At 39.0% G+C, this 18,063-nt stretch overlaps 1 protein-coding gene across 3 annotated transcripts in view; it reads right to left on the reverse strand.

Moving 5' to 3' along the window:
* Positions 1–1,769: 1,769 nt before the first annotated feature.
* The window catches only part of LOC127429884 (alpha-actinin-4-like), a 60,652-nt gene continuing 44,358 nt past the window's right edge, over positions 1,770–18,063 (reverse strand). For 2 of the 3 annotated variants that reach the window (XM_051679218.1, XM_051679220.1), the window contains 16 exons: positions 17,973–18,051; positions 14,235–14,316; positions 12,388–12,473; positions 9,302–9,394; positions 8,826–9,056; positions 8,482–8,629; positions 8,056–8,206; positions 7,804–7,912; positions 7,583–7,723; positions 7,233–7,415; positions 6,924–7,058; positions 6,572–6,751; positions 6,294–6,440; positions 4,995–5,075; positions 4,122–4,280; positions 1,770–4,009 (listed from right to left, as the gene is read on the reverse strand). In XM_051679218.1, coding sequence (XP_051535178.1) covers positions 3,851–4,009; positions 4,122–4,280; positions 4,995–5,075; positions 6,294–6,440; positions 6,572–6,751; positions 6,924–7,058; positions 7,233–7,415; positions 7,583–7,723; positions 7,804–7,912; positions 8,056–8,206; positions 8,482–8,629; positions 8,826–9,056; positions 9,302–9,394; positions 12,388–12,473; positions 14,235–14,316; positions 17,973–18,051 — 2,164 coding nt within the window. In that variant the 3' untranslated portion in view covers positions 1,770–3,850. Of the gene's footprint in view, positions 4,010–4,121; positions 4,281–4,994; positions 5,076–6,293; positions 6,441–6,571; positions 6,752–6,923; positions 7,059–7,232; positions 7,416–7,582; positions 7,724–7,803; positions 7,913–8,055; positions 8,207–8,481; positions 8,630–8,825; positions 9,057–9,301; positions 9,395–12,387; positions 12,474–12,939; positions 13,026–14,234; positions 14,317–17,972; positions 18,052–18,063 lie in introns of all 3 variants that reach the window. The other variant, XM_051679219.1, reaches the window with a different exon arrangement.

Genomic DNA, 18,063 nt, shown 5'->3' on the forward strand with positions numbered 1-18,063 from the left:
CTGTATGTGTGAGGAGACTACTGTCTATTGCAGAGGTTTGGGCATCTCTGGTCTATTGTTTTATTTTAGTGTAAATGATTTACCCTAGTGTTGTAGGACAGTAGAAACATTGTTTGTAGAAAAGGCCACTTTTTTTTTTTTTTTTACCACCAATGTAATTAATCTTTACAGTGTACTGTAGATATGAACTGCAAGAGTAAAATATTTAAATAAATATTTCACAGGCAAAATCAAGATTCTAAAGTAAATTTTTTTTTTTTTTAGCAGGTACCAAGCTTGACTTGTCAAATTCATTAGCTCAGATGGAAGCTCTTCACAGTCCAGTTTCAAATGTACAACAACGAAACATTGAAAGTGACATGAACACAGATGCATAAATATGTTCGTGGCAAGTGTGTAGCAGCAAACAACAGCCAGACAGCACAGAAAGTCAACGATGTCTCTTCTGGAGAACAAGACAGCACTGTCGATCTGAGGAATGCCTGACAATTTTATAACCGTGAATGAAAATAAATATACATTCTGAATGGCCTCAGGCGGCTGCGTTAATTCTGAAAGAGCCTTGGTGCTACCTTGCTTACAGGTGTGCATATTTTGAATTTGATGCCAATTTTATGTGGAGAGACAAGAAAAATAACCCAGTATAAAGCTAAATGTGTTCTAATCTGCTTTTAGACAAAAACTCTTTTCAGATTTATGTGCCAGCCCTGGCATTTTGGTGGGCTAACAGGTGCATATTTTAACATAGGCATTTATGACACATACAAAAACAGCCCATAAAACTTCCTTCAACAGAAATTAAATGTTTAATATATGACATCAAATATTTATATTTAGCCTAAATTAAAAATTATATTTTTGATATCTTACTGTGTGATGGTCCCTTATTACAACACGTTAAATTATCTTAAAATTTTCTGCAAAAAGGGTTCGTTTTAATTTTAGGATGTCCAACAATTAATTTGAACTTTTTCATCAAATTTCATTTTAAAATATCTATTTGCCAAAATCATCCCCTTGCATCTGTTTAGAATGAGGTTTACCTGAGATTTGTCAGTAGTCGTGACTGAATTTGACATCAAAACAATGAGCAGCACGCGACACAACAGCCCACGCTCTGCATTCGGTGGCGCTCTTCCCGCCTTTGTGTCAATTTAAACACAGTGCGCGCGTCTACACAACAGCAACGGCCAGGATTCGGAGGTTGAAGACAGCTGAAAAGTCCGCGCTTAGTCAGGTTGTCATAGAAACCTAACCGTTCGCTTTGTATCCTGCGAGCTTTTCGACGACGTAAAATGATAGATAGACGATAAAAGTACCAATTTATTTTCAGAAACGAAGCTTCAAGTAAAACAATCGTTACGTCTCCGGTAGTTTTTACACATGATATTTAGAGCTTAACACAGCCGACTGTGTTGACTTCCTCACAGGAAACTTCACTCCCTCCTCAGGGTGGTTAGGGAGGACGGTAAGTTAGCACTCTACTGGGTGTGGTCTTTTAAACTGTAAACTTACAGTTTGTCCTCTTTTGCATTACAAATAAAGTTAATACTGTAAACGTAACATTATGCATATAGGTTATTAGGCTAATCTGAGCCTTTTTAGGAATTTTCTGGGTAAGGGTTATTTACTCTCATTGAACTCAGAACATTGATTTTTTTTAAACCAGTCATTTGTCATCTCAGTATTCACTACAGTCAGAAATTTAAGCTTTGAGACTTAAAGATTTTTTTCTAAATCTCAAGCAAGCAGGGACACAAAACAACGCATTCAAAGTGGTAATATTTTATAAGCAAACTTTGTGTTCATGTGAAATTCACTTTTCATTTTGAGACTAAGCATTTTTGTAAATTTCCATTACAGCAGATAAGGTTTCATATTAGAGTACAAAAAAAAAAAATAAAAAAAATCAGAATTTTAAATGCTTCTCTTCAACTTTGCAGATGCTAAGAGGCTTCTGGTCCAAGTCTGTTCAAATCTTCTGAAACCCTTCCTTATCCCCTCCCTCTACCCTCAATTTTTTTCTCCCTTGAATTAGGCTAATTCAACACTTTTGATTGCAAATCACCCCCACCATTCATTTCTGAGCATGGTTGGTATTGGATACATGATTGCATAGATTTGTTAAACAGTAATTTAATTTGAATTAAGACATAATGGAATATTCATTAAGACTTCAACTCTTCTCAACCTCCAGAGGTGTCCACTGGGTCCCTTTCCCTTCCTATTGTAAGAGAAATCGAGCGTACAACAAAAAGAAAGAAATAGGAGAGAGAGAGAGAGCGAGCAACCTTCAGCTACCAGGCACAGTTGTGCTTTATTTGTAATATATATATATATATATATATATATATATATATATATAAATTTCTTTTTTTTCTTCTTTTTTTTTTTTGACTCCTCACAGTTGATTCAGTAGCTGTATTGAAGCTCCTACATGGACTTTCAGGAATATTTTTGAAACAATTATAGATCGATGCCATTATTAGTTACAATTTTCAGAGAAATCCTTAAGGGACATGTCTTCTTGAGTCTGGGAGTCAATAAGAGAACGCTGTATGGTTGATTGCGGGAAAAAAAAAAAAAAGACTGGGTACTTTTGTAGTTTTATTCTTCAACCCCAAAAACAAACTAAACCAAACCTGCAGCCACTCGAACCTGCCTACAGTACTCCACGGGTGAAACTGCTTGATTACACTACCATCTGTATTTATGATCTGAAGCCCTGTGTGACCGCCATGGGTAATCCGACAGTTCTGTGTACTGGAAAATAAGTATGTACAGCGTAGAACCCCACTAACTCAAAATTGCTGGAGAGGAGAAAAAAAAAAAAAAGAGGAAAAGGCTGAGGTTAGATTTTCAGAGAGTTCCACAGATCCAGCAAAATGGGTTAAGAGGGCATGTCACAAAATTAGCTATGAAAACACTTTGAGTCATTCTTTCAACTTTCAAATGATATATAGCCTTGCTATCTGCAAAATAACATATTCCAACCCCAAACCAAAACCTCCCACCCCACCAACCCTAGCAACAAAACAACAACAACAAAATTAAAACAAAGAAAATAACATGTTAACTGGAAAAGCTTGCGCCCTCCCCAACAGGGGGTAGAGGGTGCAGGTTAGGTGTCTAGGCATAGACTGAATCCAAAGCAGATTCTTTAAGCTTTCTTAGTTCTATCCCAGTAAAAACTAGTTTTATATCCAAAACAAGATTTTATATTTTTCTAATTTGTTTAGCCCAAAGGCTTAACATCAAGTGTCTTTACAGGTTACTGCTGGTGGTGATTACTTGAAAGCTAAAAAATAACATACGTGAGTCTTTTTGATAGTACATATGTCATTTGTTACATATGTTAAGAGAAAATGGGAAAGATTAAGCACAGTTAAAGAACCTGAGCTGTGGCCACAGTCCAAACACACAAAACCACTGCCATGACACTCTGAACCTGCTAAACAACTTAAACTTCTCTTTACTTCTATATATGATCTATATAGGATCTTTCCTCCCTTTCCTTAAGCTCTCCAAGACAGACATGTTTAACACCGAATCAAAAGGTTATCCCTCAAAGTGTGGCAAGCTTCATCAAGTTATCTGCTCCTCTCACAATGCCATGGCAACCCTCCTCCCCTAAACTTCATTGCCCCCTCCCCCTCAGGTGTGCTTTTAAGTCCCATTTCCAACACTCTTAAATATTTTCCTCTTCTTAAGGAGCATTGATCTCTTTAAGGACTGGATGGGTGAGAGAAAGACAGATGCGGCTTCATCCAGTGCTCTCATCAATCTAGTCTGTCAGGAGATCAGAACTGATGCAGGAGAGAGAGCTGCTCCGGAGTTCTGGAGGTGGCCCTTAGAGGTCGCTCTCTCCATACAGGGCGGTGGAGAAGGACATGTAGTCAAGTGCACCTGGAACTGCATCAGGGCCTGTGTATGGTGCCATTCGGGCAATGCAGTACTCTGCTTGGTCAGGAGGAAGCTCACGCCTCAACTCCTCTGCTGTGATGTAGTTCTGAAAAAGAGTTGGGGATAGGTTCAAGGTTTGAGATCCATTCACTTTAGCCATTATTATTCTGTTCCAAGTTTGCTGCACTAGCATAGTAATATACATAGTAATATATTACCTTGTCTCCGGCTAGGATCTTAAATGAAGCGATGACCTGGTCTGCAGTGTCCGTATCGGTTGTTTCCCTCGACATGTAGTCGATGAAGGCCTGGAAGGTCACTGCTCCACTGTTGTTGGGGTCAACAATACCCATAATACGAGTAAATTCAGCATCACCCTGAAGATCAGAGGCTAGAGGTTAACCCGGATAAGCCAGGAGGACAGTCCTGAACATGGGTACTAATGAAGTCTTATGAACCATAATGGCATTCATTATAATCTATTTAGAAGTCTTAATTTTATTTTACAGATGTGATTATATATTATTAAAAATACTTATTTTCCTTTCCACAGAAAACAAAGCCCAGGGAACCAAACAACATCTGACAATAAGGAACAATTAAAGCAAGCACATGCAGGACTTCAGGAGAAAATGTGTTGCGGTTGACAAAAAAAAAACAAAAAAAAAAAAAAACAATGGAGGTAGCAGTACCAGGCTGTTCCCAGTTGCAATGAGCAGTGCACGGAAATCGTCGCTGTCCATTATCCCAGTACGCTTCTATTGACCGCAGAGGGAAAGATGAGGAGAACAGAAACAGGAAGGATGCAGGTGGAAAGCACATAAGGTGAGATGTAACAAAAAAGTAGTAATAGATAATTGGGGGAAGTTATGGCAGGCACAAGGAAAAGGGGGAAAAAAGGAAAGAAAGTAAGCATTGAGAAACATTAAAATCAAGCAATAAATTCAGCTGACCTGCAGAGGGCACCTTATCAAGCAGCAGCAGTGCAACAGGTGAGTAAGCGTATTAGTGAGTGATGGAATGAATGAGTGACAGGGCATAAACACAGACGGCAGGCACCGTATACCTGTCCTCTCTGGCTGTGCTCATACCTGCTTGTTGTTTTCTACGTCGTAACCCAGACTGATCAAACAAGCCTTGAACTCCTCGGCTGCTAAGACACCACTGTGGTCCTGTAGTAAGCCAATCGCGCAATAGTTCAAGGTGGATGGACCAATCAAAGCATGCAGATGAAGAATGGTGATTCCGACAGACAATGACATAACGTGTGGGATGGAGGCGGTGGCGTAACCAAAAAAAAAAAAGACAAAACATAGTGAATGTCAGACAATGGCATGTGGCTGATGGCAAACAAGTCATATGACTAATGAAATGTACCTATGACATGGTGAGTGACCTGATTTCTTATGTCATGCAATAAATTCAGCTCATAATATTAAAGGACCATTATAAAAGCGCTATATTTGTTTTACTCTCTATACTTTGGCTAAATTTCTCCACTCTAACATAAAAACCCTCATTACCTCACTTTCACTAGACTATATTTACATATTGGTGGCAGGTGGTACACTTCAGGTCAGAGGTGTTTAACGCACAGTATATTTCAGATGTTTTCCCTTCCATTAGTGCCAGAATAAGTGGAGAAAATGGAGCGATGGAGAAAATATTAAATCAAGTTCAACCAAAACTTTAAACTGAGCTCTATTTTGATCATCCATCAATCACCCTGAAATTAAACATAACCTTTCACATTAATATAAGCAGCATACACAATTCTACCATATTCTTCTTTATGTGGGCATTTTAATCCTATGTTATGTCCTTGATAATTTCAATGGTTTGAAGGTCAGAATTTACCGCTAACACAGTTGCATACACAGCCTTTATACATTTTAAAGCAGTAGTTCATCCGAAAAAGAATATTCTGTAATTATTTACTTAGTCTCGTCATTTCAAACCGCAAGACTTTCTTCTGTGGAACACAAAAGATGTCACATATTGTTCACTCTATTCTTTCCATACAACTTGCCTCATGAAGACATGTTGCACCAGGTTTGAAGCCACTGAAGCCAAACACCATGGGTTCTCAAATGTCTCATGATAGAACGACAATCTTATGGCTTCTGTAGACTTGTAATAGCACAAGTTGTATGGACTGCAGTGTGAATGCTGTTCAAAACATATTTTGCATTCCAACGAAGAAATGGTAATGGCACAGCATCAAGGCAAGAATGACGATTTTTCATTTTTGAGTGAACTATTCCTTTAATATATTGATCTTGAATTACTTTTACTGTTGTACGAATACATTTTCTTTGATTTAATGACTTAAAATTTAATTGTATGTCCCTTTCACACACACCCAAACACATATACACCGAGTGCCTGACCTTATCAAAGTGATTGAAGGAGGTGCGGTACTCATGAAGCTGCTCCTGGCTGATGCCTTTAGCATCTCTAGTCAGAATCTGGTTCTCGATCTCGTTTATGGTGCGAGCAATTGTAGTAAGGAGTTGCTCCCAGCCAACACGCAGGTGCTATAAAGCAAGGAAATGGCATGTAGGAGTTACTACTACTAGGTGTACACAATATACATCTGTTGATCCTGCATAGTATAAACAGTAAATCTGTGTATGAAAATTATGGTGTCTTTCTTGCATATGCATACCTCCATAGTGTAAGCAGTGTATTTGTTGTCAAATATAAGTGCTTCCTGAATGAGCTGATGGTCTCCCTCGAGTTTATCGATGTTGGGTTTGTATTCAATGATACTATGCTCGTACTGACGCAGGTGAGTCAACTGATCCTCAAGCGTTCCGTTCATCTCGATTGATATCCGGCCAATCTCCTACACAGATACCATGTTATGGAGAGACACACATGAATCGTTCCATTTTTTTTTTTTTTTTTTTTACTTGTTTGTTCCTCAAATCATCAACAAGACACCATATAGTGGTGAGAGACCTTTTAAGAGAGGATATGACCAAACTTAGCAAATAAAGAAATGGAGGTGACCATACCTCCATCTTGTTTTGTATCCATGGTCCAATCATGTTGGCCTGGTTAGCAAACTGGCGTCTGAGATGGTCATTGGACTGCTGGCGTGCAAGTTCTTCCTGCAGAGCCTGATCACGTTGAGGAACCAGATGCTGCACCTGCACACAGGAGACAACATCAATACCTACAGTCTCCACTGATTTGTAAAACTACATCTAAAGAACTACACAAATCAACTGGAATTAATTTCCATGCTATTTCACAAAGATGAAGGGAGAGAACTGAAGGAATCTCTCTCTCTTATTCATCGATATGAACAGACACCGTCTTACCTTGTCCCACTTGCTGTCAATGCTCTGAGGGGTTATGCTGGTGTAAGGATTATTTCCAGCCAGTTTGATGCCATTGTACTGAGCGATTTTCTGCACTTCAGCCTGGATGGCCTGAATCGCTTCCCGCTCTTTATTTGCCTCTGGAAGAGTTGACTTAAACTGCTCATGAGCTGTCATAAGTCCCTACAGAGAGAAAGAGCGAAAGAGAAGTTAAGATAAAGTTGCCTTCCATCCAATGTTGGATTGTATTTCCTTAATCTTATTGTTGACTTGAAAGGCCAAGACTGATTTAGTAGAATATTAAAACGCAGTTCTTTTGCATGGACGCTTTAAATTTGTCAGTGTTGTACCTGGATCTCCTCTATGTTGTGCACAATGAACATATCTTGAAGGTCCTCCATTGCCCCCTCCATCCAGTTGTTGAATGGTGCCGCCCTCTTAGCGTACTCCAGGTAAAGCTCATCAATAGACTCTAGCTGTTTCTCTGTCCTCTGCAGACCATATACATGCACAATAAGAATTTGTGAACATAAATATGTCATAAAGTGTCTTTACAAGAAAGAGTGTGTACCTCCAGAGAATCTCTACGACTCTGTGTTAGTGAACCCAGAGCATCCCACTGCTCACAAATGTTCTGACAGCGAGCATTAACACTCTGGGCATCGTAGTAGTCCAGCTCACTACAATACAGAAACAGAGTAGTTTGAGCTTGTTATTCTTTTTCAACTGACAACGTTACTCCATAAAATTTTGTGAGCCTCAGTTTCATTAGCCCCATCTGTCCGCAATTCACTGCCTCGTTTTTTTTTTTTAATTTTCTCACTTGAGCTCCTGTGCAATGGCAGCAATCTGCTCCACTCTGTCCTGGTGGGCGGCAAGGTCACTCTCGAATGCCTCATGCTTCTTTAGGAGAGCTTTAATCTCGGACAGAGTTGCAGTCTCATAATCCTTCTGAGTTAGCATGGCCTCCTTACCTACACACACAAATAACCAGATCAATTAAGTAAAACAGAAATAGATCTGATTCTAATCACATGATTGAACCTTGACTGCCTCTTTTTGGTTAGGACAATTATAAGCAGCAGGCTCAGCATTCATAAGAATTGAAAGGATTGCAAAAAAAAATGAAAGCACAACAAATCAAAATGAAAGGCAAAAGAATAGCCTCTCGTCGAATGGGAGTATGACAATTTGTAATTATCTGGGTTATCTAAGTTTGTAAGTTCAGATGTAGTTTCTATATTCGTACCATCTGTCCAGCTCTCATGGATGGCTGCTTTCTGTCTAAACTTTTCTGCAAGATGGTCAAGCCTCTCCAAACGCCGGATCTCATTCAGTAGCCACTCTTCATAGCCTTTCTCTGCCCCTTCCAATTTATGCCATGCCCCATTAATGTCCTAAAAAAAAAAAAAACTTTTCAGTGAAATGTCTTTCAGAATTGAGCCAATGGCTTCAATCTGAAAACAAATGACAATGACATAGCAGGTTGAGAGTAAACATTAGTGTAATGAGCTTCATCATGGTGACACAGCAATAGCAATTTTTAGAAGACTTATTAAACTAAATTGATGTGTTATACATAAATACACTTACTGACACCATGCGTCCCTCAGATGGCATAAAGGCAGGTCGGTTGCTCAAACGGAGTTTGGTCTGCAATGTGTTGAAGTTGATCTCTAACTGACACTTCTCCTGAACTTTGGGTGGTTTGTGAACACGACGGTAATCACGGAAATCTTCCAATTTCTGCTGCATTTCTGTCATAGTCTTCTCTGGAGCACGATTTTCCAACCATGGGATTGTCCTACGTATCCACTCCAACAACTACAGAAAAAAGCATATAGCATGCAATAGTAAATCAATGAATTTCTGAGGAGAAATACCTGCCTTTTCAAAGTCAGAGAAAATGTAACACAATCTACTTACTATAGAGACATTAAAAGTACAAAATACACACAGAGTAGTTTGTGTAAAAAGACATTCATGGACGCTTGACCATTTGAATGGTTTAAAATACACATGTACATCAACTCAAAACACCATACAAATGAGAAACAAATTGGACTCACATCACTGGCTAACTTCTCATAGTCCTCCATCAGGTGCTCGTTCTCCTGATTGACCGCCAACACCTTGCAGATACGATTGGCTGCTGTCTCAGCCTACCACAGAACAGGCAATTTACAACCATATTTCATTAGACATCTTCCTGAAAAATAACTATAAAATTGTATCCATACGTCCCTGTGCTCCAAAGAATATATCAAACTCATACTGTCTACTATACAAGTATATAGTGCACACCATATGTTTTAAATAGTGTGATACAGTATACATTGTATACTTCAATTGAAAAGTTTCAATTGAGACATCTGTTTTTAGAAATGTCAAGATGCTGCTTTAGCTGACACTAATTACCAAATATTTGATGGTTTCTTGTTTGGTCAGTAAGTTTAGCAAAAAACGATATATAGTTACATTTGAACACACGCAAACGACGTATTAAGCAAACACTGAAAAAAAATTGTTGTCAGTTAATAATGTGCTATACACAAATTCACATGCATGAAAATTAGGGCTGCCCCCTAATAGTCGACCAAACCATAGTCGATGAGAAGAGTCTTGGTTGACCAAGTTTTGATTGGTCCATTGGTTGCAGAAAAAAAAAAAAAAAAAAAGATGTACACCGGTATTACCGCTGGTTGGATGCTAGGTGGTACTATGGGGTAATTTTCGTTAAGCAGGGTTAGGGTTAAGCCTACACAAATGCAAGACACCTTGATTTCAAACTTTGAACTTTTTTTATATATTTGAACTAAAAATTAAAATGAAACTGGAAAAATATTAAGTGAAATTAAAATGTGTGTTGTTCAACTTTTTGAAAGATGGCTTTACAACAGTTGTGAAGGACAACATCTCTCAGGCAAAGAACCTACTTCATCTGTGCATTCTCTACCAGTCGGGTTTTTCGTCATCTGGGAAAGTACATCGTGTGTGAATAGATTCGTTTTGTTCCCTCCTTCACGATATAAGTAACCACCTTTCCATTTAACGTCAGGCAAGCATCCGTCTAAACACGCTGGCGGAAAATTACTTACACAAATAAAAATTATTATTATAATGAGAATAATCACTGAAATATAAATCATGGTTCGAGGTGAACGTGTTTTTGTATTATTTTATGTTTTAATCTCAGATGTATAGGCTGCAGAATTGTGGTCACAATGAACTGCTGTGTGGAAATAAAGCGAACTGAACTCAAAGCACCTCCTGAGCTGAGATGACTGAGGTCATTTGTAGCACTCATAGATGGCACTGTTCTTGCAAAAAAAAAATTCAGAAGACAGAAACAAAGAAAGAGTGAGAACCTTTTACATGCGCATGTTCCACAAGACTGCACGCCTCCATACAAACATACATGCACATAGACGGCTTTTCTGTCATCTGTTTTTAAAAATATAATAAAGTGTATTTCTTCAAGTGGGTGTCTGTGTGCCATGGGGCAAATTATTTGTAATATTAATTTGATATTAATAATAGCTTAATAATAATAATTGAATACATGGGAAAATGAGCCATATGTCATCTTGACATCGTCAAAGGCATTGGCGATCAATCTGACCATCATCGATCCCCGAGAACATCATCTGTCAGCACAACCCTAATGTGCATTTCTCTCTTTAAATTAACAAAATGTTCAGACAGTCTCCTTGCTGGTTTTTCCGACACATTCAGAATCATTACCGCTTTTGCCGGTGTTGCTGCGGCTCGCTTCGTGCGTGCGCTTGTAAAATCGATATTTTAAAGGCTTGTTATTACGGTTTAGTATTTCTCTGTAATGTAGAACAGTGTTAGCAATGTTACTTATAACGTTCTCAGCCCTGGAACTCAAACCATTTTCTGATGCCACCCAAAAAATATATATTTAAGTAATTAAATTAATATCAAACATGTGATGACTAGTCGACTAATGGCTTAAACTAATGCATACTAGTCGACTAGAAAAATCTTTGGTCGGGGGCAGCCCTAATAAAAATAGACATGTTAAGAATCACTTCAACATTAACATTACATACTTGACACATTGCTAAAAATGCTAACTATTATGCAAACTGACTTTCCATGCAAAGCCCAAAATTGGTTAGTTTTGAAAAAATGTGTAGTTTAACAGCAAAATTCACATGCTATTTTCAAAATCAAATCGGCATTCTCCATTTATATACCGCCACAGGAGGATCTCTTCAGGGTTCTTTACAGCTTTAACTAATGCTGAAACATAGAAAGTGTTCAAATTGCTAAAGTAAAATGCTAAAGCACATTAAAACAATTGCAAATAGAGGAATTACCAATTTAAGCTTCAGTTCACAAGCAAGTTTAAAATCTGTTTCAAAATTTGTAATACCCATTAGAATCTTAAGAATGAAAACTGCTTCTCTAGACTTCAGCCATTAAATCCGTTTCCAAAAATGCATATACAGTATGGAAACACACACTTCTAATGAATTAGCACTTCCACGTACAGTATCTAGCATGTATCACTGAAACAGAAAATTTACACAACATTCAACGTAACAGTGGGCTTAACATATAGATATTGCATAAAACAAAACAAGAAAAAAAACAGTAACCCCAGCGTTTCAAATTTAAGCATTGCAAAATTAATTTGTGAATTGCTTTATGATTTTCATATTTGCACTCAATGTTGTCCTCAATTAGGTCAGAAAAAAATGTGCTTAATTTTTTCCATACAGTTTTGAGACCTCAGAGTGCAAATGTGAAACACCAGTAATGAAATTAACCACTGCAGCATTTAAAGAAATCTGTGATAGACCATTAAACCCTTTAAGAGTATTAATGAGAGCAGAATCATAGGAAAATAAGTGTATGTAAAGAAGGAGGTGAGGGTAACGGTTTAGTTATAGTGAAGCCCAAAGTTGTGATGGGACAAAACCAGCCAGTGACCTCTATACTCAAGTCACTTTCACACCTGGTTTGTTTTTAATTAATTGCTGGCATTTTCCTGTTGGATTTACACTGGATACACTCAAATCTAAAGAACCAAGTCGAGATACAACTACAATGCCATCAAACAAACCAGGTCCGAAGATACCTTAGGAGTTACAGGGCCACAAGTCAGGGATCAAAGGTTTCTCACCTTCTGAGCACCAGAGAAGGCGTGATAGAAACAGGAGACGTAGGTCATAATAGCCTTCTCGTCCGGCCGTAGTGTGCCCACGATATCTATAGCAAAGCCAGCAGAAAGAGAGAGAGAGAGAGAGAGAGAGAGAGAGAGAGAGAGAGAGAGAGAGAGAGAGAGATAGCCGTGAAGCAAAGCAACCCAAAGCCTGTGTGTCCCCACTGAAAGAGGATGGGGATGTGTGTGGGTCAGCTGATTATGCAGAGGCATTTTAGGGGCTCCCCCATTGAAAGGGAAATGGGGGTTGGAGTCTGGCGTTAAAACGATGACAACCCTCCTAGTGAGAGACAGAGCGAATCCGCTGTTGAAAAAGGAGATCTGTCGTAGGCCAGAGGAGGGCGGGTTAGGACATACACACAACACATAGGCTGTATGCGTGTGAGTGTGTATTCATCGGCGCCCCCCTTTGGTCATTCCAGTACTGGTGGAAAAAGCCATGCTGAAGAGGAGCTGGGGTCACAGTGATGAGAGGGTCATAGGGTTAGGGGTCATGGGAGTGGGACGGGGTACCTTCTGGGCTCCAGAAAAGGCATGGTAGAAACTGGACACATAGGTCATTATGGCTTTCTCATCTGGACGTGCAGTGTTCACAATGTCTGCAGGAAAACAAAAGTTATACACACACACACACACACACGCACATACAGGGACATAGACAGGACTTCAACGCAGATGTAACAGTCATGCGTAGACAACAGCAGTTACATATATAATGACATGCAAAAGACGGCACTGGCAGCATCCCAATTCTCATACTTTTACTTCGCATTACAAGCAGGCACTTCACTTGTCATAGGAAAATATATATTTTTGAGTATGTAGTAAGAGAGTATGCCAGTATTTGGACATACTGCCATGTCATTCAATTTTGGCTTAATATCACAGTCCCCCTTTGTCGCTTCTGTTTGTGAAAGCATGTAGATAAATGCATTACTACTGAACTTTTAGACTTGTGTATTTAAAAACTGCTGTAGCAGCTTCAGCCTTGCATTCCTTGCTATTTACTATAACTTAACAGACAAGAAAATGTCATAACTCCTTACCCGTAATGCCAAGGGGTTGTGGGTAATATTAGCAAAAACCACCTGCATATTATTTTTTACTTACTATCATTTTGGATGCACTTATTCTATTCTTACATACCATCAAGTATACTAGCATTCTACGTGTATATATATTTTGAAAAAGCATCACAAGTACTTCTTGTTAACTTTGGCAAACTATTTTAACAGTATGATTTCATATGCACCACTCCTTATCTAACATACTAGGATGGTTAGCATGCATGCATGGGATGCAGCCTTATACTCTATATAGGGTCACAGAGCAACACACACCACAAACATAATACAAACAAATACAGAATCATAACCATGCTCTGGTGCAGCAGGGTGAAGAGAGAGATCCAGGATCATGCTTGAAGGAGAAACAACATAATGCTCAGGGAGGCAACTATGGTAACACTGTTTGTGGAAGATATTAAGTGTGGGTGTTTGCAGTGTCTGTGTGTAAGAAACCAGGAACAGCTCCTGGAAATACAGGGCATGTGCTGACATGCACAAAACACACACACACACTAACTAATTTACTCTTTCTCCCCCACACACAGAAACTGTTTAACAAACAACACTTAACATACCACAAGCACACACCACATCACACTGCCAAAACACACCTGAGCATGCACATACACATAATAATAATAAAAAATAAATCTTGCACAAACAGACATATATATGTATGCATGCAAGTGCACACACAGACTCTCTCACGCACACATAAAATGAGAGTAGAACAGTTTGTACCCTCTGCATCCAACATCTTGGGGATATCAAGGTATCGCTCCGCCACTTCGAAAGCATTGTTCAGATTGGTCACTGGGTCATCCTGTTAACACATGAGTAATCGATTTAAAATTAAGTGATGTGACCTTTGCTCTGCCACTATATATCTGATAGCTGTATACTGTAGAGTTATTTAAGGTGTAACATTTAAGGTGTGACCAGATACACACGCAATGTGCACTTGCAGAACTCTACAGAACCCTCAGCAGTTTTCAGCAGAATTGGTATGAGCGTCATTCACAAAGTTCTACAGATCCCGGTCCCTTGCATGTTCGTTTATTAAATACTTTGGCTAATTGGATTATACATTGAGCTACCAGTAACTCTCAGCTCCATTTAACACATCTGAACTTGTTTTAATCCAGTGGTATTCAATAGGCGGACTCTGGTCCGCATCCGGACCGAAGGACAATTAAATCCAGACCGAGATCTAAATCTTTGTGCTAGTTATCTGACACCTGGCTAAGTGATCGTGTAAGCATACATGCATACGCGCGGAGCGGGAATAAAGCACGTCCAGCACTACGCAATTATTCCCTAGCGCTGAACGCACATTTATTCCTGCTCTCCACACATTGCCTCTCTCCCCGCTATAGAGGTGCTGCATAAAGCCTAATTTACTGACAATGCTACAGACACTGGCATCTTTCGCTTAAACACACTGCAGAAAACAAAAATGAAGCAAAATGAAACTATCTTCATCTGTCTGATATGTGATTAAGACGGTTCAGCTAAACCAGGTCTGTGTCAGGACAAGTTAACGTGGGGCGTTTAGGCTAATGTTTTTTTTCTATCTAAATTTAGCTTCATTAATCTGCATGTTACGAGCCTTTCATAATAAAGAAACAGATTTTAATTCTAATTTTGTGAAAATTAATCAGAGATGTCATCATGGCATGGGTGGCAAGGAAAGCATATTTATCCTTAAATTAAGCAAACAGTATTTTAATGCTTCACTGTTATGTAAACTGTTTCTTTGTTTGTTAGTAGATTTTCACTTTATGGAAAATATAAAAATGGTCCATTCAGGGGACACCCCTGAACCCCCATACAGTGTTTTTTATTTGTCAAAAGGCCTCCTATGTCCCATATAAACTGAACAAACTGATAAAGAAGAATGGCTCTGTGCTGGGGACTGCACTGGAGCCCTAGAGGTGGTTGTGGAGAGAAAGATGTTGCACAAGCTGCTCAACATAATGGACAACACTACACACACACTCTACACAACCTACTGGTCAGACAACAGTGTCTCTTCAGTAGGAGGCTTCTTCAACTCTGCTGTAATAAGGACCGTTATAGGGGGACTTTCCTGCCCACTGCATTAGCCATCTACAATGACTCCTCTCTGTGCAGGGAGAGAAGACTCCTTCTCGGAGTTGCAATGCACAATGCACATTTTACATTTAATTTACACATTAATAGCATAGATAGATAGACAGATAGATAGATATGGATATATTTTGTAGTTCTGTGTTCTGTCTTCTTACCTACCTCATTGTGTGTTTTAGTCATTTATGTGAATTGCTGCTGTAACAGAAATTTCCCTTGTGGATAAATAAAGTACCCTCCCTCCCACCATCTATCTATATATCTATATCTATATATATTCTGAATGTAAAAATATTTAAACAAAAACTGGACTGCTGTCATTCAGCTTCAAAATGAACTGTTGATCTTATCTTTTAATATTCATATCCAAGTGCCTCGACTGATGAAGTCTTGAAGAAATATTGCCTCAGACCCTACTACTTTGGCTTTCTCTGGGCCCCCAATGTCCTCATCCCTGCCCAGTTTTGAAGATACTTTTTTTTTTTTTTTTTTTTTTACTATTGCTGCCAACAAGTTATAAAAACTATTAAAAAATATATACAGGTGCATCTCAATAAATTAGAATGTCGTGGAAAAGTTCATTTATTTCAGTAATTCAACTCAAATTGTGAAACTCGTGTATTAAATAAATTCAGTGCACACAGACTGAAGTAGTTTAAGTCTTTGGTTCTTTTAATTGTGATGATTTTGGCTCACATTTAACAAAAACCCACCAATTCACCATCTCAAAAAATTAGAATACATCATAAGACCAATAAAAAAAACATTTTTAGTGAATTGTTGGCCTTCTGGAAAGTATGTTCGTTTACTGTATATGTACTCAATACTTGGTAGGGGCTCCTTTTGCTTTAATTACTGCCTCAATTCGGCGTGGTATGGAGGTGATCAGTTTGTGGCACTGCCGAGGTGGTATGGAAGCCCAGGTTTCTTTGACAGTGGCCTTCAGCTCATCTGCATTTTTTGGTCTCTTGTTTCTCATTTTCCTCTTGACAATACCCCATAGATTCTCTATGGGGTTCAGGTCTGGTGAGTTTGCTGGCCAGTCAAGCACACCAACACCATGGTCATTTAACCAACTTTTGGTGCTTTTGGCAGTGTGGGCAGGTGCCAAATCCTGCTGGAAAATGAAATCAGCATCTTTAAAAAGCTGGTCAGCAGAAGGAAGCATGAAGTGCTCCAAAATTTCTTGGTAAACGGGTGCAGTGACTTTGGTTTTCAAAAAACACAATGGACCAACACCAGCAGATGACATTGCACCCCAAATCATCACAGACTGTGGAAACTTAACACTGGACTTCAAGCAACTTGGGCTATGAGCTTCTCCACCCTTCCTCCAGACTCTAGGACCTTGGTTTCCAAATGAAATACAAAACTTGCTCTCATCTGAAAAGAGGACTTTGGAACACTGGGCAACAGTCCAGTTCTTCTTCTCCTTAGCCCAGGTAAGACGCCTCTGACGTTGTCTGTGGTTCAGGAGTGGCTTAACAAGAGGAATACGACGACTGTAGCCAAATTCCTTGACATGTCTGTGTGTGGTGGCTCTTGATGCCTTGACCCCAGCCTCAGTCCATTCCTTGTGAAGTTCACCCAAATTCTTGAATCGATTTTGCTTGACAATCCTCATAAGGCTGCGGTTCTCTCGGTTGGTTGTGCATCTTTTTCTTCCACACTTTTTCCTTCCACTCAACTTTCTGTTAACATGCTTGGATACAGCACTCTGTGAACAGCCAGCTTCTTTGGCAATGAATGTTTGTGGCTTACCCTCCTTGTGAAGGGTGTCAATTATTGTCTTCTGGACAACTGTCAAATCAGCAGTCTTCCCCATGATTGTGTAGCCTAGTGAACCAAACTGAGAGACCATTTTGAAGGCTCAGGAAACCTTTGCAGGTGTTTTGAGTTGATTAGCTGATTGGCATGTCACCATATTCTAATTTTTTGAGATAGTGAATTGGTGGGTTTTTGTTAAATGTGAGCCAAAATCATCACAATTAAAAGAACCAAAGACTTAAACTACTTCAGTCTGTGTGCATTGAATTTATTTAATACACGAGTTTCACAATTTGAGTTGAATTACTGAAATAAATGAACTTTTCCACGACATTCTAATTTATTGAGATGCACCTGTATATTATATAATTTCATAGCTATATGACACCATGTAAGCTACGTATTATTATCCGGACCTTTGCTGGCAAGGAAATGTAGAGATCGGACCTCTTGGAAATTTAAGCCTGCAGATTTTATTTAAAATCAACACAGAAAATGCTAAAAGTCTACGGATTCCACTTGGGCCTGGGTATGACCTCATAAAAGCCTTAGAACATGGTCTATCTCATGAGATTTTTTTTTTTTCTCTGCAGAGATACTCACCTTTCTCAGTTTATCATAATCAATGAGCTCCGGCCTGTGTCTATGGATCAGAGCATTGAAGGCGAGACCATCCTTCCAGCTAACAAGAGAC

Source organism: Myxocyprinus asiaticus, chromosome 39, assembly GCF_019703515.2.
Source record: "Myxocyprinus asiaticus isolate MX2 ecotype Aquarium Trade chromosome 39, UBuf_Myxa_2, whole genome shotgun sequence".
In the NCBI taxonomy this organism is placed as follows: Eukaryota; Metazoa; Chordata; class Actinopteri; order Cypriniformes; family Catostomidae; genus Myxocyprinus; species Myxocyprinus asiaticus.